This window comes from Terrapene carolina, unplaced genomic scaffold (assembly GCF_002925995.2).
Source record: "Terrapene carolina triunguis isolate 2854851 unplaced genomic scaffold, T_m_triunguis-2.0 Scaffold112, whole genome shotgun sequence".
Lineage (NCBI taxonomy): Eukaryota > Metazoa > Chordata > Testudines > Emydidae > Terrapene > Terrapene triunguis.
The window spans coordinates 1583015-1605509 of record NW_020664463.1 but is presented as its reverse complement, the minus strand read 5'-3'; the positions used below and the strand labels follow the sequence as shown (position 1 = coordinate 1605509).

The window sequence follows — 22495 nt, the reverse complement described above, 5'->3', positions numbered from 1 at the left end:
AGCCAGACACCTGGGAAAGAATTCTCTGTAGTAACTCAGAACCCTCCCCATCTAGTGTCCCACCGCCAGCCGTTGGAGATATTTGCTGCTGGCAGCCGCAGATCAGCTACATGCTATTGTAGGCAATCTCCTCGTACTATCCCCTCCATAAACTTATCAAGCTCAGTCTTGAAGTTAGTTAGGTATTTTTTTGTCTCCACTGCTCCCCTTTGGACGCTGTTCCAGAACTTCACTCCTCTGATGGTTCGAAACCTACTCTAATTTCAAGCCTAAACTTGCTGATGGCCAACTTATATCCATTTATTCTTCTGACAACTTTGGTGCTTAACTTAAATAACTCCTCTCCCTCCCTGGTATTTTGCTCTGTATAAACACATGAGAAGGATATCATATTTCCCCTCAGCCTTCTTTTGGTTAGGCTAAACAAGTCAAGATTTTTGAGTGTCCTCTCATAAGGTAGGTTTTCCATTCCTCAGATCATCCTAGTAGCCCTTTTTTGCACTTGTTCCAGTCTGAATTAATCTTTCTTAAAGATGGGAGGCCAGAATTGCACAGAGTATTCCAGATGAGGCCTCACCAATGCTTTGTATAATGTTACTAACACTTCTCTATCTATACTGGAAATACTTCGCCTGATGCATACTAAGACTGCATTAGCTTTTTTTCATGGCTGCATCACATTGGCGGCTCATAGTCATCCTGTGGTCAACTAATACACCCAGGTCTTTCTCCTCCTCAGTCTCTTCCAACTGACAAGTCCCCAGCTCATAGCAAAAATTCTTGTTAGTCAATCCCTAAGCGCATAACCTTCCATGTTGCACTATTAAAATTTCATCCCATTTCTATTGTGACATTGCACCCCATATTCTTCATAGTTGTATGATTATGATATAATTATGATGCATTTTGGACAAGATGGGTCATGTAAGGTATCATTGGAAAAGTTATGATTTGCTGAATATGATTATCTTATTTGTATGCATGTATCATTTTTGTATCTGAAGTTATGAATATTGGCTATGTACCTGTATTTCACGGGTAGTCACACCTAGGTGACACACCCACTAGGCAAAATGCTTCCAAGTCTAGATAGCCAAGTGTGAAGGGCCTATTCAAGGTAATGGGCCATTAGGAAAAACAATAGGCCTTAGGAGATGCTTATCCCCCACCTGGTGAGCCTTCCTGAGAATGCTGCAGACAGCTTGTAAGTCATGGCTGCTATGACTCAGCAAGGGCATGTGGCCAGGCCACATGACACGGAACTCCATCTTGGATACCAGTGTTTTACCACAAACTGAGTTTGGTACAAAGGGTTCCCGCCCTATGCTAAAGCTATACAAGTCAGGGAGTGACATCATCTGTTGTTCTTAACTCCCCCACAACTGAACACCTAAGAGACGCTCCTAAGGAAAAGGACTTGGAACAGGGGTGGGGATCCCAAGCTGCAAAGCAAATGCAGCTTGTCTCTTAAGAATCTGAAAGCTTGTTATCATCAGCCAGGGTGAGAAACTGCTAATTCATATCCAGTCTATCTAGTATGTTAAGGGTAGTTTGCGGTTTTGTTTATTTGCTAGGTAATCTGCTTTGATCTGTTTGCTATCCCTTATAATCACTTAAAATCTATCTTTTTGTAGTTAAACTTATTTTATGTTTTAATCTAAACCAGCAAATTTGGCGTGAAGTGCTTGGGAATCTTAGCTCAAGGGGCAGGGGCTGTTGCATTGCCTCTCCACATTGAGGGAGAGGCAAACTCTATGAGCTTATGCTGTACAGTTCCCTGTGCAGTGCAAGATGGCATAATTTTGTGTTTATACTCCAGTGCGGGTATGTGTGCCTGGGGAGCTGGAGGTTATCTTGACTGTAGCCTCTCTATTGTTGGTTCATGCAGTGGCTGGTCAGAGAGCCTGCATGTAACTGCAGCTGGATATGTCCCTGCCTGTGTGAATGCTGGTGGAAGTGTACGACCGGGAGCAGGTCTGCAGCTTGTCACAGCAGCACAGCGTGAAAGGGAGCCCAGACTGGTGAGTCAGAGGGCTCAGTGGTACCCCAGTTCCAGGTGGCACCCTGGGGGGAACCTGTCACATCTGTTACTCCAGTTTTCAAAGACATCCAGATCTTCTTATATGATATTCCAGTCCTCCTCCAGATTGGCAATACTGTACCTCCCAACTTTGTGTCATCTGCAAATTTTATTAGCACACTCCCCCTTTTTGTGCCAAGGTCATTAGTAAAAATGTTAAATAAAATTGGTCCCAATACTGATCCCTAAGGAACTCCACTAATAACCTTCCTCCAGCCTGACAGATCACCATTCAATATGACTTGTTGCAGTCTCCCCTTTAACCAGTTCCTTATCCATCTTTCAATTCTCATATTAATCCCCATCTTCTCCAATTTAACTAATAATTTCCCACGTGAAATTGTATCAAATGCCTTACTGAAATCCAGGTAAATTGTCTAAAAAAATCAGTTATCTTCTCAAAGGAGAGCAGGTAGGTCTGGCATGATCTACTGTGTGTAAAACCATGTTGTATTTTATCCCAATTACCATTTAACTTTAAGTCCTTAACTACTTCATCTTTCAAAATTTGTTCCAAGACCTTGCATACAATTGAGGTGAAACTAACAGGCCTGTAGTTTCCCGGATCACTTTTTTCCCCATTAAAAATAGCAATTCTCCAGTCAACTGAGTCAACCCCTGAGTTTACAGATTCATTAAACATCCTTGCTATTGGGCTGCTATTGGGCTTGTAATTTCATGTGCCAATTCCTTTAATATTCGTGAATGAAGATTATCAGATTTAGTTCCATTAAGCTGTTTGAGTTTGACTTCCACCTCAGTTGTGGTAATTTCTACTTCCATATCCTCATTCCCATTAGCCAACCTGCCACTACCCCTAAGCTCTTCATTAGCCTTATTAAAATCGGTGACAAAGTATTTGTTTAGATGTTGGGCCATGCCTAGTGTGATGCTGTATAAAAAGAAAGATGACCATGATACACTAAGGTATCATCACTGATGTATCAACAGTGTTGCACAATTGTAATCTTATAAAATGTATGCCTTATAAAATATCATTGGAAAAGTTGTGATCTGTTGAACAATGCTGTTTTGGTGAAATCTGTGTATCATCATTGTATAGGAAGTTATGAATATTTGTTATGTTTGTATCTCAAACATGTGTTCCCGGGTAACACCCAGAAGACACATTTACATCAAGACCAGCCAGCCATACGTTGATGGGCCATGAAGGAGAATCAACTCTTCCAGTGGACCCCTCCTGAAGACGCCTCAAAGAGCCTATGGACAATGGAGGCCCAGTGACTCAGCAGGGCTCGTAAAACATGTGATCCCTGACTCCATGTTTCAGACAATAACTTTTCATGTACATGGGCTGAGGATATAAATGGAGACTGTCAGATCATCTCCTGGCCACTTTTTTGCTCCCCATTTCTGGATAGTGATTTCTAACAAAGGGAGCTTTAAACAAGGGACTGAGGACTCCAATAAGACAGTTACCTTTTCTGTAACTGGTGTTCTTTGAGATGTGTTGCTCACGTCCATTCCATATTAGGTGTGTGCGCTCGCCATGTGCACTGGTGCCGGATGTTTTTCCCTCAGCAGTATCCGTAGGGGACCGGCTCTGGCACCCTCTGCAGTGGTGCCTGCATGGCGCGGTATAAGGGGCACCACCGGCTCCCCCCACCGTTGGTTCCTTCTTGCCGGAAACTCAGACAGTGGGGAAGGAGGGCGGGTTGCGGAATGGACATGAGCAACATATCTCGAAGAACACCAGTTACGGAAAAGGTAACTGTCTTTTCTTCTTCGAATGCTCATGTCCATTCCATATTAGGTGACTCCAAAGCAATACCCCTTGAGGTGAGTAGGAGTTCACGGACATATAGACTGCAACACAGCTCTACCAAACCCAGCGTTGTTCCTGCCTGCTGAGTGATGGCATAATGAGTGGTAAACATGTGAACAGAGGACCACGTTGCAGCTCTACAGATGTCCTGGATAGGGATGTGTGCCAGGAAGGCCGCCAAAGACACCTGAGCTCTCGTAGAGTGGGCTCTGATGATTGGCGGCAGCGGAACCCCCGCCAGGTCGTAACAGATCCTTATGCACGCGGTGATCCAATTGGAAATCCTCTGAGAGCATACCGGGTGACCCTTCATCCTATCCTCTGTAGCGATGAAGAGTTGAGTCGATTTACGGAACGGCTTGGTACGTTCTAAGTAAAAAGCCAAGGCCCTCCGGATGTCCAGGGCGTGAAGACGCCTCTCTTCACTTGTCTTGTGTGGTTTGGGACAGAACACCAGGAGGAAGATGTCTTGGTTCATATGGAAAATGTAGAACATCGAGGCTATGTTGTCCATCGGTACTCGTATCACCTTGCCCGTCAGGTGGGGCAAGAAGACTCCACACGCCAGCCAGACTGCTCGGAGCTCTTTGATGTTTATGTGTAACCGCGCCTCCTCCGGGGACCACATCCCGTGTCTGGAGGTTGTCGAGATGTGCCCCTCAGCCAAGGTCCGAGGCGTCCGACACCAACTCAATGGAGTGAGGAGGGTTGTTGAATGGAACCCCTTCCAGGACTGTCCTACAGTCAGTCCACCATCTCAGCGAGGTAAGTATCGCCTGGGGAACGGTAACCATCTTCTCCAGAGGGTCTCGGGACTGTGAATAGACTGTCACCAGCCATTGTTGCAGGGGCCGCATCCAGAGCCTGGCATGGAGGACCACGTAAGTGCAGGCTGCCATGTGGTCCAGCAGGCGCAGACAAACCCTGGCTGTAGTCAGAGGAAACGCGGAGACTTCCGCAATGAGGTTCGCCATCGTTTGGAACCTTTCCTGCGGCAGGAACGCTCTGGCGCAGGTAGAGTCGAGGACCGCTCCGATGAACTCTATCCTCTGCACCGGCACTAACGTCAACTTTTTGTCATTTACAGAAGCCAGAGAGCGGCAAGTGTCTTGAAGCACCGTGACATCCCTTCGGACGTGAGACCTGGAGCCGCCTTTGACAAGCCAGTCATCAAGGTACGGGTAGATTTGGATACCCCGGCGACTGAGGTAAGCCACTACCACCAACATGCATTTGGTAAACACCCTCGGTGCTGTCGCCAGGCCGAATGGGAGGATCGTAAACTGGTAATGGTGCGGCCCCACTGTAAACCAGAGGAAGCGTCTGTGTCCTTGAAAAATCACTATGTGGAAGTATGTGTCCTTCAAGTTGAGGGCGGCATACCAGTTTCCCGGATCCAGGGAGGGGATAATGGAAGCCAGAGACACCATGCGGAACTTTACTTGTTGAGGTCTCGCAGGTCCAGGATGGGCCGTATACCACCCTTGGCCTTTGGGATTAAAAAGTACTAGGAATAACCCCCTCCCCCCCTCGTTCCTGTACTCTAGAGGAACTTTTTCCACCACACCCAGCTGTAGTAACCTCTTTACCTCCTGCACGAGGAGAGAGGGGTCCCTGAAGAGGGACGGGGAAGGGGGGTGGGAAGGTGGGGGCGAGAGTATAAAGGCACTGGAGGGTATAACCCCTTTCCACTGTGCTGAAGACCCAGAGATCCGAAGTTATAGCGGTCCAAGCCAGGAGGAAAGGGGAAAAGTGGTCAGATAACATTGGGAAAGATGGATCCGGGGAATAGTCTGGTAGGTCGCCCTCGGGCGCGCCCTCAAAACGACTGTTTGGCCCCCTGCTTACAGGTTGAGCCCAACTGGGCAGAGGGTGGAGGCGGGTGGCTCAGGCGATGCTTGTAACCCTTGGCTCATTTATGGGGCTGGTCTTTCCAAGGCTGGCTCTCCTGGCCCTGAGGCTGCTGTGGTTTGAACCGCTTATGTGTCAGGCCTGGGACGTAGAGACCCACGGTTTTCAGGGTGGTGCGGAAGTCCTTGAGGCCATGCAACTTGCTGTCTGTTTGCTCCGCAAATAGGGCCGTCGAAGGGCAGGTCCTGCAATGACTGCTGGGCCTCGGTGGACAACCCAGAGAGCAGCCAAGAGACTCACCATATGGAGATAGCGGAAGCCATGGTGCAGGCAGCAGCATCAGCAGCATCTGACGCTGCCTGGAAGGCCGCCTTGGCCGCAGTCATGCCCTCATCGAGGATCGCTTGAAAAGTCTTCTTGGAAGCCTCAGGGAGCTAACCCTTCGAACTTGGCTTGCCACATATTGAAGTCATATCGGCCAAGGAGGGCTTGATGGTTGGCTACTCTCAGCTGAAGGCTGGAAGACGAATAAACTTTACGTCTGAAAAAATCCAGCCTCCTCGAGTCCTTATTTTTGGGGGTGGTCCCGGGTTGTCCCCGGGTTGTAATCACCTCAACCACAAGGGAACTGGGGGCTGGGTCGAAGTATAGGTTTTCGTGCCCTTTGGTTGGCACAAGTACTTACGCTCAGCTCTTTTAGAGATAGGCGCCAGGGAAGAGGGGGTCTGCCACAGGGCATTAGTGATTTTGGAGACCCCTTCATGAAGGGGTAGGGCCACCCTGGTGGGAGCCAAGGACCAGAGGACATCAAACAGAGAGTCCAAGGGCTCTTCCAATTCCTCTGCCTGAAGCCCCAGGTTAGAAGCAACCTTCTTCAAAAGTTCCTGGTGCACCTTGGTGTCATCCTGAGGAACTGGGTGAGGGGACCCCCGTGATAGCCTTGTCTGGCAATGACGAGGAGGATGCCGGTGCCACCTCCACGTCCATTGGTGGTCCAGCAGCTTGCTCCCCCGGGTCCTCCTGGACCTGCAGGGTCTTACCCCCTGAAGCCTCGAGCACCGGAGGGGGGACTGGATACCGAGGCCGCTGGCTGCTCCGAGGCTCCAGACACCAATTGGGCAGCCTGGGAAGGTTGGGTGAACCCCCAGGGGTTCCACAGGTACCATGGTGCCGGCCACTGCACTTGGGGCCATGGAACAGGTTTCGTTGCTGATAATGTAGTCGGCACCACCGGTACTGGGGCTTGTCCTGCAGTCAGGGAACCTCACTCAGAGCCGGAGCTACCAACAGAGCGATCGGTACCGGGCGACCAGGATCGGGCTGAGCGGTGGCTCTTGTTTGACCGGTGCCGGTCTCAGCGTCCCAAAGCCGACTTGTCCGAGTGAGATTGTCTTGGTCGGGCTCTCAGGGACCGACGGCGTTTGGTGGATCTGCATCGGATACCTGGCAATCCACGCCTCACGCTTCTCAACCAGTACCGGGACGTCAAACGGGACCAGAAGCTACTACAGGCCGGTTGCCGGGAGGATCACCTTGAGTAGGGTGATCTCCTTCTTGGAGATGGGCAATGACGGCCCAGCGATCAGCGGTCTCTGGTGTCCAAACGGTCCCGGAATCGGTACCAGGCCCTTGGAGACGGTCGGGGCTGGTCCCGGAGTTCCTGCCGAGTGGCACATGCCCCAGAGGGTCTGCACCAATCCACCAGCGAAGTATGCCTCGAGTCCCTCGATCGGTGACCCTAGTGCAGGGACTGAAGAGGGCTTAGCTGAGCTTGCCTCTAGTCCTGAGGCGTGACGGCTTCGGGCGGGTGAGCGATGGCAGGACATCCCTCTCTTTAGGGAACGGTGCCGCTGAGGCAGGGACACACGTATAGGTCCCAACACGGATTTTCCCTGAGACCGGGATACCACTGGAGCCAGTGTGGGCGGCACCGGGAGGGTCAGGATCTCCTGAGCCACTTGAAGGGCTTCGGGCGTCGACAGCACCTGAAACTGACCTGGGCCAACACCGCTATCCAGGGTCGCAGGCAAAGTATGGGATGGGCTGCACCTCTCGACCTGAGCTGGGGCCCAAGTTCCCAATCGGGGTGTTGAGCTGCCTGGCACAGGTCATGGCTTGCCCCCAGCCCTTCCCTTTCCCTTGCGGGAGGTAGGAGATCTTCCCCTCACAGTCTTTTTTGGCTTCTTGACCAGAGCTGTGGAGGGGGACCGGTGCTGGCTTGTGGATGGCGCCAGCAGAGCACTGCGCACGGAGGCTGCGGCGCTCGGTGAAGAGTCAGACCATTGCTCCAGTGCCGGAGTGAGTGCCGACTCCATAAGGAGCGCTTTCAGACGGATATCACACTCCTTCTTTGTCCTAGGTGTGAAGGACTTGCAGATACGGCACTTGTCACTTATGTGCCATTCGCCCAAGCACCTTAGGCAGCTGCTTTGTGGATCACTGACGGGCATAGGCCATCTGCATCAATCACAGGGCTTAAAGCCTGGGGACTGGGGCATGCCCCAAACCCTGGCTGAGTCCCGTTCGGGACTAATGAAGAGTTGAGAACTACTACTAAGGGTAACTAAGAACTACTAACTATATACAACCATATTACAGGTTTTCAAAGTTCTCAAGAACTGAGAACGAAACAACACTAGACGAAGCAGCAGAAGTTCCAGCACCATCACTCGCGGCACGAAGGAACTGAGGTGAGGGCAGCCAGCGGCGCCCCTTATACCGCGCCATGCGGGTGCCACTCCAGAGGGTGCCAGAGCCAGTCCCCTACGAATACTGCTAAGGGAAAAATTTCTGGCACCAGTGCATGTGGCGAGCACACACACCTAATATGGAATGGACATGAGCAAGCACTCAAAGAAGAACTTTTGGACATACAAGAGACTTATTGCAAACTAGCAGATTAAACATCACTGCTATTACCCTGATCTACAGATTCTGAAATCAACTGTAATGTATATGATTCATTTTAACCATTTAATAACTCTTTTCTCTTTTTATTTAAACCTTTAGTTTAGTTTACTAAAGGATTGGCTATCAGCTTGGTTTTTGGGTGAGATCCAGAAATACATATTGATCTGGAGTGAGTTTCTGTTTCTTTGGAAATGAAAGAACCTAATATATGTGATTTCTGGTTTTAATAATGATTTATCACAGAAGTCATGAAGGGCTAAAGGGCCTGAAGGGGACTGTCTGTGGCTCCATGGTAACTAGTGCAGTATTTTGGAAGAACACATTTGTTACTGGCTTGGTGAAGTATTATGATAGAATACACCACGAGTCTGGATATATGCCCTGTATTCTGGCAATGTGACCTGAGAGTGATTTTAGCTGTGTCCCAAACCAGGTGTCATGACAATTGGCATAGTCTTGGCAGGATACACATAGGTCAATTGGGCTTTGGATCAGAACCCAGTGCTGTTAACATTTAAAGTTGATATTGAGAGTTTTAAGGGTTAAAAGTTAGTGACCATGAGTCAGTCACAATCCTATGAGGTTATGAACTTAAAAAGTATGTAAAGATAGAAGAATAGGTCTTACGGGGGACATCTCCGATCAGGAGATGAGAGATTTGCTCATGGACTGTGACCAAAAGGCAGCAGCAGAGGCAATCCATATGCAGACCTTGGCGAACAAGCAACAGTTTGAGCATGAAGAAAAAATGGCAGAACTTCAAATGAAGGAGAAGGAGGCTGAGGATGCAGAGGAAAGAGCATACCAGAGATGCCCAGCAGAGGCTGAAATTGAAAAGGAGGCTCAGAAAATGCACATGGAACAGATACAAGCCGAGAGAGAAGCACATCAAAAACAGGTAGAGGCTCACAAGCTGCAACTCCATGTCTTGAACAGGCAAAGAGAACACCCTGTGGATACTTCTCCTCTCAACAACAGAGACTGAGATCAAACCTGCCCAATTTATAAAGAATCTAAGTAGCTTGAAGAATTTTTATCTACTTTGTGGTGTTCATAAAATCCCAGAAGAAAACTGGATGCTGATTCTCCTGACCAAATTGACTGGTAAAGGGAGGCAAGTGTTTAATGAAATGGGGGTGAAGGAAGCTTTGGATTATAAAAAGATTAAAGCAACTGTACTGAAAAGGTTAAAATGACTCCTGAGCCCTATAGGTTGAAATTTAGAAATCTTAAGATGTCCGATAATGTTACTTATGTGGAATGCACACATAAACTGTTTGGTTATGTTAAGAAGTGGGTCATGGGAGCAGGAGCATATGACGACTTTGCTCTAGAGTAGTTAAATTCAACAGTTTACCAGTTGCTTAGGCTGACACCTGAAGATGTTAAGGTTACAATATGTGATAGAAAGCCTGACTCAGTTTTAAAAGCAGCAGAAATCGATGACAAATGTATAGCAAATAGGGCTGATGAGGGGTATAAGCCCCAGAGGAAAGGTAATCCCTCTGCACCCCAATTTAAAAGGGTTCAAAGGCTTAAGAATAAACCTAACCCTAATTTTGTTAAATAACCTCATAAAAGTCCAGAACATAAAACCTCTCACTCTAAGAGGAAACAGGTGATCTGTAATCACAGTGGAATCCCATGCCAGATAAAACCAAATTGCCCAAACCCTTAAAAACACTCCACAGTCTGCACCCACAAAACCTGCTTTGAGTGCTAATGCTGTTACTTTAAATACAGAGGCGAACCATGTAAGCACTAACACTGCCACCTTGAGTGCAAATGCTGTCACTTAGCCTGAAAGGAGATGGAAAAGGAAGGGAATGACCCCACGAATTATATTAATGCTGATTCTCTGGATGGTAGCAAATAATTAACAGTGCAAAAGTTAATAATGTTAGCTGTGTAGGATGGCACCGTTAAGCATCTGATATTACTTTAGTTAAAGGAAATCTTGTCAGAGCAGGAGATTTGTTGCCAGAAAAGTGTGTGAATATTTTGGCTCTCTGAGTTCTCTGTGAAAGTACTTTTGGCCAAAATCCACCTGGAGTGGGAAAATTTTAAAGGTGATATTGTGGTTGGTATTCGCGATTTGCTACCCACTGATATCTTGATTGTTAACGATATCATAACTATGTTTCATCAGGTTAATATCATAACCAGGTCACAGAGAAGGTATGGCTCTGATGCAGGTACCCTGCCTGGTGTCAGTGAGGAAAACTGTGAGCAGGTAGAGAGTGTCTCCCAGCTTATGCCAGTTGAGAACTTGTCTGATATGATTCTGAGGTGATTCTGGACTTAAATTAAACACAGGAAGAATTTGTTGCTGCTCAGAGTAGAGCCTCAACTGAAGAAGGAAGGGGAGGATTTTTGTTTAGGAAGGCTCCTTCAGGGAAAGAGAGGCTTCCTAGTGAACTTGTAAACAGATAATTAATTGTGCCTGAAGAGTGCAGGAGAGAATTGCTCCCAATAGCTCGAGAAGAGCCATTGTCTGTGGAGAGTAGCAGTGTACCCACTGAAAAGACTGTCCCCATTGCTAAATGCCAGAGTTTTCCAGCTGAGCATAGCTCTACTGACTTAACTCTACAGAGTACCAGGAAAGGTGGCTTTGCAAAGGTTTCAGAAGGGGAAAATGGAAAAAGAATTTTGGGGGAATATAAAGACGCCCTGTAACCAGTTGGCTTTGCCTAACCAGCATTTTAGAGTAGTAGAGTGGTTGGCACATGGGTATTCCTATGCTGATTCCTTAATGGAAAATGCCCAGGACAGAGAGACTGATGCAGCACCTGTCCATCTAGCTTGTGTAACTGACTTTTCAGAGCAGAGCAGCCGTGCAGACGAACCCTTGGGAACACAAAAGGTGGTGGTAGACAGACTCTTTGAATATGTCCTAGTGAGCTCAGGCACATCTGATTCCATGTGGAAGCACAATTTAATAGTTGAAAGTCACCAGGACACTGATTCTGACATGTGGGTGGAAACTGACTGTATCTCCCTAGAGATGGAGGCCAGTCTTTGAACTTGTAATGGCTGTAGATTCAAAATCAAGCAGTCAGCAGTGTCTGTAAACATGCAAATTAACTGGCTGGGAAGGGGAAGGGAGCTTTGCCCATAGCCACTTACCCAAAGAAAGCTGCTGAGAGGATGCTGCTAGAAACAGACATTCCTAGTCAGCAAGTAGAGTCTTTTAAACAAGAAGGCTCAGATTACAATTGTCCAGGAATGGGAGGCGGAGAAGGGCTGGATCCTGAAGGTGAGGGCCCAAGTTAATCCCAAGAAGGTAAATAGGCTTTTTGCATGTGCACAACCATGGCTTTGGGAGACAGCTCCACAGAGGGTCTGCTAGTATACAAGATTCTCCTACATCCTTACCTCACTGAACCCTAAAATACCAGAGCCCTAAAGATATGATTGAATTAAAGGCATATGTCAAGAGAAACACTAAGGTGAAGGAAACGCTAATGACTAGTTATGGTGCTAATGATAAATCTTGTTTTTCATTACACGGTTTACCATAAGCACCATAATTTTCATTACAAATGAGTGTTTACAAGTATTTTTGTTACACCATGCTTTCTGCTTAGACAGTTTGTCTCTGAGGTCAGTTTGTTCAATACCCTTCTGGAACCTTTGCACAGTGAATCTTCGTGTAAACATGGTCATCTTTTTTTTATATACAGCGTCACACTCCAAACACAAAATTGATGTAGGAATGGGTGTCCCCGACACTGCTGAATACATCCTAAGAATTTCCCATTCTTTGTAAGGACTGTTATGGGGGTCACAACGTTACCGAACCCCTTTACAAACCTATTGTAACAATTAGCCAGACCAATAATGGATTGGACCTGCTTCTTTGGTCTAGGGGCAGGCCAGCTTTTGATGGCCTCTACTTCTAAGAGATCAGGGCATACCAACCCATTGTTCATCCTGTGTCCTATATATAGGATACTTTTGCAAACCCTATTCTGCATTTGGAGACCTTGGCAGTGAGGTGGAGTTCCTTCAGCGTTTGTAACACAATTCTTACATGATTTATGTGATCTTGCCAGGAGTTACTGAAAACAGCTAAATTATTTATACAATCTCTGGCAAATGTTTGTAATCCATTCAACACTTTGTGAACCAGTATAGTGATTTTATGGACTAACAACTATGTCACCTTATGATAGACTACACCACCAGTCTGAGGTATATGCCCTGTATTCTAGCAGTTTGACCTGAGATTGGCGCTTGTGTCCCATACCAGATGGTATGACACCTAGATTATCTTTAATCCCCACACCATCCTCAGCGCTTAGCAGTCCCACTTCTTCTTTACTGATTATGTTCTTATTTATATGGCTATAGAAACTTTTACTAATGGTTTTAATTCTCTTTGCAAGGTCCAACTCTGCTTGGCTTTTGGTAGTTCTCACTTTATTCCTACACTTTCTGACCTCCAAGAGGTAGCTTTCCTTGCTGATAATCCCATCTTCCATTCCTTGTAGGCTTTCTGCTTTCTCTTAATCACCTGTTTGAGATGCTTGCTCATCCAGCTTGGTGTCAAACACTTCCCTACAAGGCTTTTCCCCTTGCTTGGGATGCAGGCTTCAGATAATTTCTGCAACTTTGACCTAAAGTAATTCCAAGCCTCCTCCACATTTAGATCCTTGAGTTCTTCAGTCCAGTCCACTTCCCTAACTAATTCCCTTAATTTTTTTAAGTTTACCCTTTTGAAATCAAGGACCCTAGTTGCAGATCTATTTTTTGTTTATTATTCCATTTAGTTTAAACTGAATTAGCTCATGATCACGCGAACCAAGGTTGTCCCCTACAACCAGTTCATCTAGGAGGTCCTCACTACTCACCAGAACTAGATCTAAAATGACATCACCTCTTGGTGGTCAGCAACTATTTGGTGAAGAAATCTGTCAGCTATCACATCTAGGAAAATCTGGACCCTACTATATTATTAGTAGCACTTGTCCTCCAATCTATATCAGAGAACTTAAAGTCTCCCATAATCACTCAATTCCCAGTAATATTTATTTCATTAAAAACATTAGAGGTCTCTATCCATATCCAAATCGGATCCTGGTGGTCTGTAGCATACCCCATCTGTTGATCAAGCACTATCCCAGGAGAACCACTACTAGCTTTCTTCCCCAAAGTGCTTTTAGCCCAAACAGACTCCGTCTTATCCATTCCATCACTTCTAATTTCTTTCCAGTCTACCTCATCATTACATACAATACTACCTTTACCTTTATTTCTGTCTTTTCTGAACAGCACATACCCTTCAATTCCTGTACTCTAGTCATGACTACTATTCCACCATGTTTCTGTTATTCCGAAAATATCTGGTTTCACTTTCTGCACCAGTAGTTCTAGTTCCTACATTGTATTTCCCAGGCTTCTTGCATTGCTGTAACATCATAGTTGTTTCTGCTTATGTTTCACACTGTCTCCGACCAGTGTCTGCAAACTGAACAGAAAAAAAAAAAAAAAAAAACAACCCCTGCCCACAAAACAGAAAAAACACACACAAAACTCACTCACTGCCTCTAAGGTACAGGGGCTTGCCTCCTCCCTCCTCCTCCCACTCAAACTCCCGTTTACAGCTCTGTTTGCTGGCTCTTGTGCTCCTGCTCCTGTTTTATACCCACTTCACACAGGTACAAATGAATGCCCAGGGAGGAGAGAATCAGGCCCCAAGCATCTAAATGTTCTCTAGGTTAAGAAGCACTCCAAGATTTTTTTTATCACTATTGGTATTTCTCAACCTAGCATTGGGGGAAGACCATATAGCTACAATGTGACCCTAAACAATGCAGGACACTCATAGGAGAGACTGTAAACCAGCTTCCAACCTGTCTTAAACTTGCTGTAACAGACTGGGGGGGGAATGATGTTTAAAAGTGTGTTTTTGAACGATTAATGTTATGATTGTTGAACAGTTCTTATACCAAGGTAGAAAGCTGTCTTACAGATTCTTCCACTGGGTTTTCACATTGATAGCACCAAATGCATCCCGATGTAAACAGAGAGAACTTTCACTGTAGTCCATCGGAACTATGCCCACTTACACCAGGGTTGAATTTGGCCTCTAGCATCACATGTTTTGACAAGAGGGCTGCCTCCAGTCATAAGCTCAGAAATGCCAATTATAATGTAACAATTGGGGGGAGGGATAGCTCAGTGGTTTGAGCATTGGCCTGCTAAACCCAGGGTTGTGAGTTCAATCCTTGAGGGGGCCACTTAGGGATCTGGGACAAAATCAGTACTTGGTCCTGCTAGTGAAGGCAGGGGGCTGGACTTGATGACCTTTCAAGGTCCCTTCCAGTTCTAGGAGATAGGATATCTCCATTGGTTTGATTTAATTTAATTTCCTAATTCAGTGATTAAAGTTTTCAGTTTATTCCTAGAGATAAGCCATTTTTACCTATTCTATGATTCTTTACCTATTCTATGATTGTTTTATACAGCTGAACAGGTGTAGTTTTTCTTTAAGACACTACCACAACTTCCTATGGGTCAAGTTCTGCCCTCCAATAGGGCTCCCACTGGAAACTCTGAAAGCTGTGCGCGTATTTGAAGGCAAAATTTGGCCAAGTCTTGAGACACTCTTGCACCTTGCCAGGTTTTCTATCACAGGGTCCAGTTCCATACCTTTTATGTATGTTAAACATTTATTAATGCAAGTCGCCCCTCTGAAGCCAGTGTGACTCCTGGCAAAATACTGCTCAACATGCGTAAGGGTTGCAGAATCAACTCCCTTAACATGCATGTTGTACCAATTTCTTTACCAAGAGTTCCACAGTAAGTTGCGTATTCTGAATTATACATAACTGGTTAAGCAAAAATCACACATTCGGAATCGTTAAGGAAAAAAACAGTTAGGTAGGTCAAACTTGACAGGGACCACAATCATATCATACAGCTTTAAAAATTAAAAAAACAGACTTTGTAGAGAGATCTGTCTGGGAAACAGAATAAATATGCTTGGATAGTAATATACAATTTAATCCACTCATGAATAAAGATGCCTGAAATTCATTTGTAGTTTGGCCACTCATGAGTTATCAGGTTTTTAACTTTTTTGGATAAATGCATCATCTTAGTACAACTCATCATCATCAAATACAAATTATTAAAATAAGACATGGACAACTGCAATCTTTTAGGTTTACATGCATCTTGAATGAAATCCAATACTACAGTCTAGAGAGGGGAAATGACTGCTTTAAATATACAGAAACAGAATGCTTAAAAAGAGCACTTACTTGCCAATCCTTTTTCACAGTTCTTCGTGCCTGAATTTGTTCTGCATGCCTTATAACTGCAGGTTGATTCACTTGCACTCTTGAGATCGAGCCAAGGTCTAGGAAGAAGACTCCCATTAATTTTAGTGTATTTTTAATATATTTTAATGGTATTTTAAAAGGAAAGGTCCTTATAATTCAAGTCCTTTGAAGGTAGCTTTGGACTCGTGTGCCCCTTTAAGGACTTAAAGGTCTTTCACCCAGGCAAAATATTAAAAACCCCTTTAGCGTGACACCTTGTCAACACTTATTCAAGGGAAGGGTCTGTGAATCAGATGTATATACTGGCTTTTTGTTTCCCTTTAAAACTTCTGAGTTAATTTAATGGTGTTGAAGGATGGCAGATTGCTAGTCCTGGACTCTGAAATCTTCTATGCCTATAAGACGTACAGCACAGAAAATGGCAATTCAGTTTCCTCACACTGCCCACCAGTGTGCTTCACTAACCTCTGACTTGTCCCTTGAGGGGCAAGATTGTGCCCGTTCAACCTTTGGCTGCTCTGCTCAGGCTGCCAGTTATAACCAATTGTGATGTGGCCACTTGTCTCCTGGGATCTATGCTCATGCCATCACCTTTCACCAAAGCTACCACCCAGTGCCTGTGATGGTAAGGAGTTTGGGTCACTATTGTCCTAGGAGAATTTCAACTAGCAGCCTACAGATCAGGCCCTGTGTTTACCAGTTTCCAGAATCATCCATTCTTTGAAAAACACACACACACATTTGCAAATTGACTCTCTCAAAACCTATGAGATTCTGCATACTCCCTAAGAGGTGCTAAGCACTCTCAGCCTTTAAGGAAATTGAAGGCAGAACATTCAAAAGTGGGTAATGATTTGGATGTTGGGTGCTGGGCATCCACAAACTGCAAGTGAAGTCAACAGGAGCTCTGGCTTCTCCCCAACTCGGATTGTCAGGCCTAAGCTGTTCCAAGCTGAGCACCAAAAATTGGAGGCACCCAAATGAACATCCACTTTTGAAAACATGCTAAATAGCAAAGGAGAGCTGAGGGCACTCAGCACATTCCAGGATTAGGCCTTCTACATCTTCAACTTTGAAACTTTCATTGGCATGACAATGCAAATGTTTTAATTTGAATTAACGTTCACTTGTGTACATATCCTCTTGATCAAATAATGAGTCAATGATGAAACTAAAGGCAGATGGATATAAGCAAAGAAAAATATTCTATAAATCTATGGTCAGTTAAACTCCAACTAGTTCTTCCTAAATATCTCTTGACCAGGGAATTAAACCATGTGGTCACTCTGAAGACAACTTACCTATGGATAGTGCAAAGATTCAAAGGTAAGATTTCCAAAAGTGACTAGTGATTCCGAGTGCCTCCATTTTTTAAAGCCCAAATGGAGGTACCTTAAAAGGGCTTAATTTTTCAGGAGGTAGGTGCTCTGCACTTTCTGAAAAATCAGGTCCCTTTGAAGAGTCTTAAGTTGAACACCCAACAGCTGAGGCAACCAAAAATCACTAAGCACCTTTGGAAACCTTGGTCCAAGTCTTTTTCCTCTTTGGACTCTAGGGTTGATGATGACCAGCTAACACATTTTTAAAGTTGTTAAACCTTGTCTATGTTTGCGTTTAAAATCGTGTTAGTTCAAATATATTAGACAATACATTTTTAAGCACAGCCCGTTTTCCTAATTTATATATGACCTGGGACTTTCTGGAAGCTCAAGGAGGAAACAAGTGCGACTGGGAGGTTAAGGGGAGATGTGGTGGGAATGCAGAACAAAGGCAAGAAACCAAGGCCTGATCTATGCCTAAAAGTTAGGTAGACTCAATTATGTTGCTCGGGGTGTGAAAAATCCATACCCCTGAGTTATGTAGTTAAGGCAACCTAATCCCCGGTAGAGACAGCACTAGGTCAGTAAAAGAATTCTTCCATCCATCTAGAAACTGCCTCTCGAGAAGGGAGATTACCTAAACCGATAGGAGAACCCCTCCCGTCAGTGTAGGTAGTGTCTACACTGAAGCGCTACAGCAGGGCAGCTGCAGCTGTGCCGCTGTAGTGTTTTAACTGGGTTTATCAGCAGATTAACGAGAGACATCTGTACAAAGCTAATAGCATGCAAAAGTTTAACATCCCACCAATCCAACATTGTCTTACTACCATGTATTTATTTACAGATAATTAAACAAGCAACAAAGACATAGAGAAAACACTGGCTGCAAGCAGAGAAATCAAAATGAACCAAGTGTGTCAGATGTAATTCTAGAAAACAAATGATCATTTACAAATTTGTAATGTTCCCATCAAGACTGTAGCAGCATTCACCATACACATCCACTTATGCTTTAAAATCAGAGAGGAAGGAATTTCTGTAATTGCAAACACATTTTATAACAGAAGAACCTCAATGATTCTGCATTGGTTAAGTCAAAAACCTGCACATTCAAAGGAACAGCACTCTGGTCTCGCCCCACATCTCTGAAAACATCGGAAAGTGCTATAGCTATATGTTCCTATAGCCTGGGGTTGGTGGTAGAATTTTCATCCCTTTAAGAATTTTTGACAAATGAAATGCAACTGGAAGACCTTTGAACATGCACATATAAACAGTTTAACTATAAGGTAGCTGATCCCTTAGGGCTTGAACACACTAGCACTTACTTCGGTATAACTTTAAGTCTCTCAGGGGTGTGGAAAAGCCACCCCCCTGAGCAATATAAGTTACACTGACCTAAGTGCCGGTGTGGACAGCGCTATGTCAACAGGAGCAGCTCTCCTGCCGACTGGAGCACCCACGGGGAAAAAATAGTGGGTGCTCAGCACTCACCAGCCACAGCTGATCAGCAGTGCCCCCAAACAGTTGATCAGCGGTGCCCCCAAACAGCTGATCAGTGGCTGGAGGAGGCCAGAGAGCAGTGAGCAGGTAGGGGCCTCAGGGAGGGGGCGGAAAGAGGCAGAGCGAGAGCAGGGCGTTGCGGGAGGGGATGGAGTGGGGGCAGGGCCTCGGGGCAAAGCAGGGGTGGAGCACCCCCGGGGAAAAGAAAAACTCAGTGCCTATGGATGGGAGAGCTCTCTGCACTAGCAGTGCTTCAAGGGCGCAGCTACATTGGTACAGCTGTGCTGCTGCTGTAGCAGTTCTAGTGATGTTGAGACCCTGAAGTGATCAGTGTTCCCAGAAGCCATTATATACAATGTTTGACTTAGTCTACAGAGAGGAATTAAAACATGGATCTGTGTCAGAGCTGTGATTCTCCTCCTGTGTGCCTAGTGTACAGGCAGAATCATTAGACCTTGCTGCAATTTATCAAGACTCCTGATAACTTTAGTGCCTACTGGGGGCAGCACGACCTTTCAATCCCTTTGGAAGATTTGATCAATTCTTTTAGAAGCTCAGTACCTCGTCTGAAATGCTTTACCTCTTCTCTAATAAGACCTACTGTCCACAGTTACTCTGGCACTGGACGGCAAACAGTGAAGAGTCCCCTTTGTTCATAATGTCCTGATTCTTTCCAGACTCACTCACTCACTGAAAGACAATTGAGTTGATCTGTCAGAAAATTAACTTTGTATCACTTCTTCATGGAGCTAAAAAGTCTGTCGTAACACATGACTGCTTGTACAGAATATGGAAAGTATGCAGAAGAGGAAGGATTGGAATGTTAAATCCAATTTGTTACAAATCGGTAATTCTTTCCTTTTGTGCTATCTTATGCCATAAACCTAAATCTGACTGAGCGTGAGTCTACACAGCCAAAGCTGTGCACAGGTTAGCCTACCAAAGTGATACAACAGCAGTGAGGACAGCGCAGCACGGACCTCAGCGTGGGCTAATGAGCCGAGTATGTACCCAGGGACCATGCAAGGCTTGTGCTACCCACACTGCATGGTCTTCACTACTATTGTTATCTACACTAGCTGGATTCAAGCACGCTTGTGTCAGCTAGCCTGCACACCGCTTTTGCTGTGTAGACAATCCTTTGGGGGGTAAGAAGAAACTTCCCCCGTGGGCAAGTTATTCCATTATTATCCACTTTGGAGTCTTTAGCAACTTTCTCCGATGCATCTGATACTGGGCATTCTTAGGGACATGATACTGTACTAGATGATCTAATCTGGTTATGGCAGTTCATATGGTCCTAGTTAACTCATTGGTCAAAGCTACTGAGGAACTCTGGGTAACTTTCTCTGGGAGGGAGAATCACAGACATATATTTGAGGAAGTAACAAGCATGTTAACAGATATATTTGTTTTAAACAAAAGACACAACTGAGTCTGTGCCATTCGAGAGATGGCTGGAGAACTGAGGAAAACCAACCATCCCATTAAGGGATTCTTCTGTTAACTCAACTTATGTTTTCAGTTTTCCCATTCAATACCCCCTTAAAAAGTCATCTGCTCAATATTAATTATCATTACTAGTACAACACCGAAAAAGCATGCCGGGTTCTTACCAGAACAAATAAAACAAGAGCCCAGATTTTTACAGATTACAACGCTGAGCAGAGCAATGCCTAAATACCTTTAAAAATCTGGACCAAAATCCCTGCCAAGAAGAATTTACAATGTAATATTAGACATGTGAGGCAAAGTGTGAGGGTAACAAAAAATTGTAAGGGATGTGGTGTGGCAGGACAAAGGTTATGGTAATAAGCAGGAGCAGATGGAGTCTCCAATGCAGCACAGATCCTTTCTTCAAGCACACATCTCTATTAATTAAGAAGGGGATGGGGAAGAGAAAAATAAATAAATATGTATCAGCATAATCATCTTTAAATAGATTTTCAAAGTTTCCCATGTGGGATCTTACCAGACCTTTAAACATAAATGTCTTTATTCAGAAAAAAAAAAAACAGTCTCAATCCTAACTTTTGTCTATTAAAATTCAGAACATAACCATTATTTTAAACAGAACTGTTTGCCTTGGATTTCCCCCCACACACACTGTATGATTTAGAGAGTCTGGCTAGGGAAAACTATATTTAATTAGGCTCATTAACCTTGCAGTGTGAACACTCCTTTTTTTAAAAAAAATAAGTCATCTGCTAGTCATCTGCATAGTCATGTGGCTTCAGGGATAAAAGCAATTAAAGCAGCTACATTACAGCTAATTAGCCAATATTCTGTAATCACTCTCTTAAAGTTTACTTTTTCCTCTGAAGACATCTGAAAACCTTCAAAACTGTAGTTAAAGTTTTAACAGGAAAAGCATTCCCTTTTGAATTGGCAACACAAATCCAATAATACTAAGCTTTTCCATCAGTAACAAATAAATAAAAAAATCTGCTTCAATACATAACCTTATAAATACCCAATCTACACAACCCACTCTTTTTTTAAATGCAGATTTGCTCCTGACCAGAAGTTGGACTTTTATTTAATCCCTTTGAACAGCTAAATTGAATGCTTAAAAATAAAAAAATATATTTTTTTTAAAAGACAGTGTTTGCATTTTTAGTGGTAAAGTGAGAAATTCAACTAAACATAGTCCAAATCCAGCCTCCCACACTCATTTACATAGGCCTAATGAGTTCAACAGAACTACAAATATAAGTAACAGCTCAAGGATCAAATCTCATAGTGGAATGTGTTAAATTGCTTACCACGTAAAGTGGGTTTTGAGGTTTGATTTTTTGAGTTAGAAACTATAATCATGTGTGACATTTTGGGTGTCACCCAAACCAGTAAGGGGTTCTGTCACTGCATACATTGTAACTCTGGGGGCCTTTGTGCTGTGCAGCAGTTGTTCAAATTTCTGAAACCAGCGTTACTTTTGGCAGGGTGACACTAACAACTAACTCTTCCTATCCCAGGTCTCCCCAAACATGTCCATTGCAAGTTCTTAATTACCAAACACTCAGACCGTCACCCTTTGGTTCGTCATCCCTGAAGGCATGAAGTCAGCCCCTCAGTTACCAGCTCACTTTGGCACACACACTATACTCATTTGCACAATTGAGACCCGCTTGGGATAAAAATAAACGAAGTCCATTTAATAGAAAAACTACAGATCCAAGGGTGAAATAGCAAAGGAAAGCAAACATATACAAGTTACACAGAAAACTAACATAAAGATGCAACCTTTCTGATTAGATACAATTCCCCTTTCTAAGAAGTGTTACCTATTACCTTAAAAGAGTTTCTTAGCCTACCCCCAAGCTATACAAAGGACTCAGGGTTTGTCTACACTGGCACTTTACAGCGCTGCAACTTTCACGCTCGGGGGTGTGAAAAAACACACCCCCTGAGCGCTTCAAGTTTCAGCGCAGTAACATGCGAGTATAGACAGTGCACCAGCGCTGGGAGCCGCACTCCCAGCGCTGGTACCTACACCCCTCGTAGAGCTGAGCTGAGCTCTCTCCCAGCACTGCACCGCGACTACACAAGCCACGTTAAAACACTGGCGCGGCAGCGCTTTAGCGTTGCCTAGGGTTACCATATTTAAAAAATAAAAAAAGAGGACACTCCACGGGCCCTGGCCCCGCCCCTTTCCCAACCCCAGCCCTGCCCCGCCCCACCTCCACCCCTTCCCCGCCCCAACTCCGCCCCTTCCCCAAAGTCCCCGCCCTAACTCCCCCTCCTCCCTCCCAGCCAC

General features: G+C 44.9%; 1 protein-coding gene across 1 annotated transcript in view; it reads right to left on the bottom strand.

The window, feature by feature from the left end:
- Positions 1 to 22495, bottom strand: part of DERA (deoxyribose-phosphate aldolase) — a 97286-nt gene that overhangs the window by 64958 nt on the left and 9833 nt on the right. Inside the window, exon 2 of the mRNA XM_026652288.2 lies at positions 15896 to 15993. Within this exon, the coding sequence (XP_026508073.1) occupies positions 15896 to 15993 (98 nt within the window). The remainder of the gene's footprint in view (positions 1 to 15895; positions 15994 to 22495) is intronic.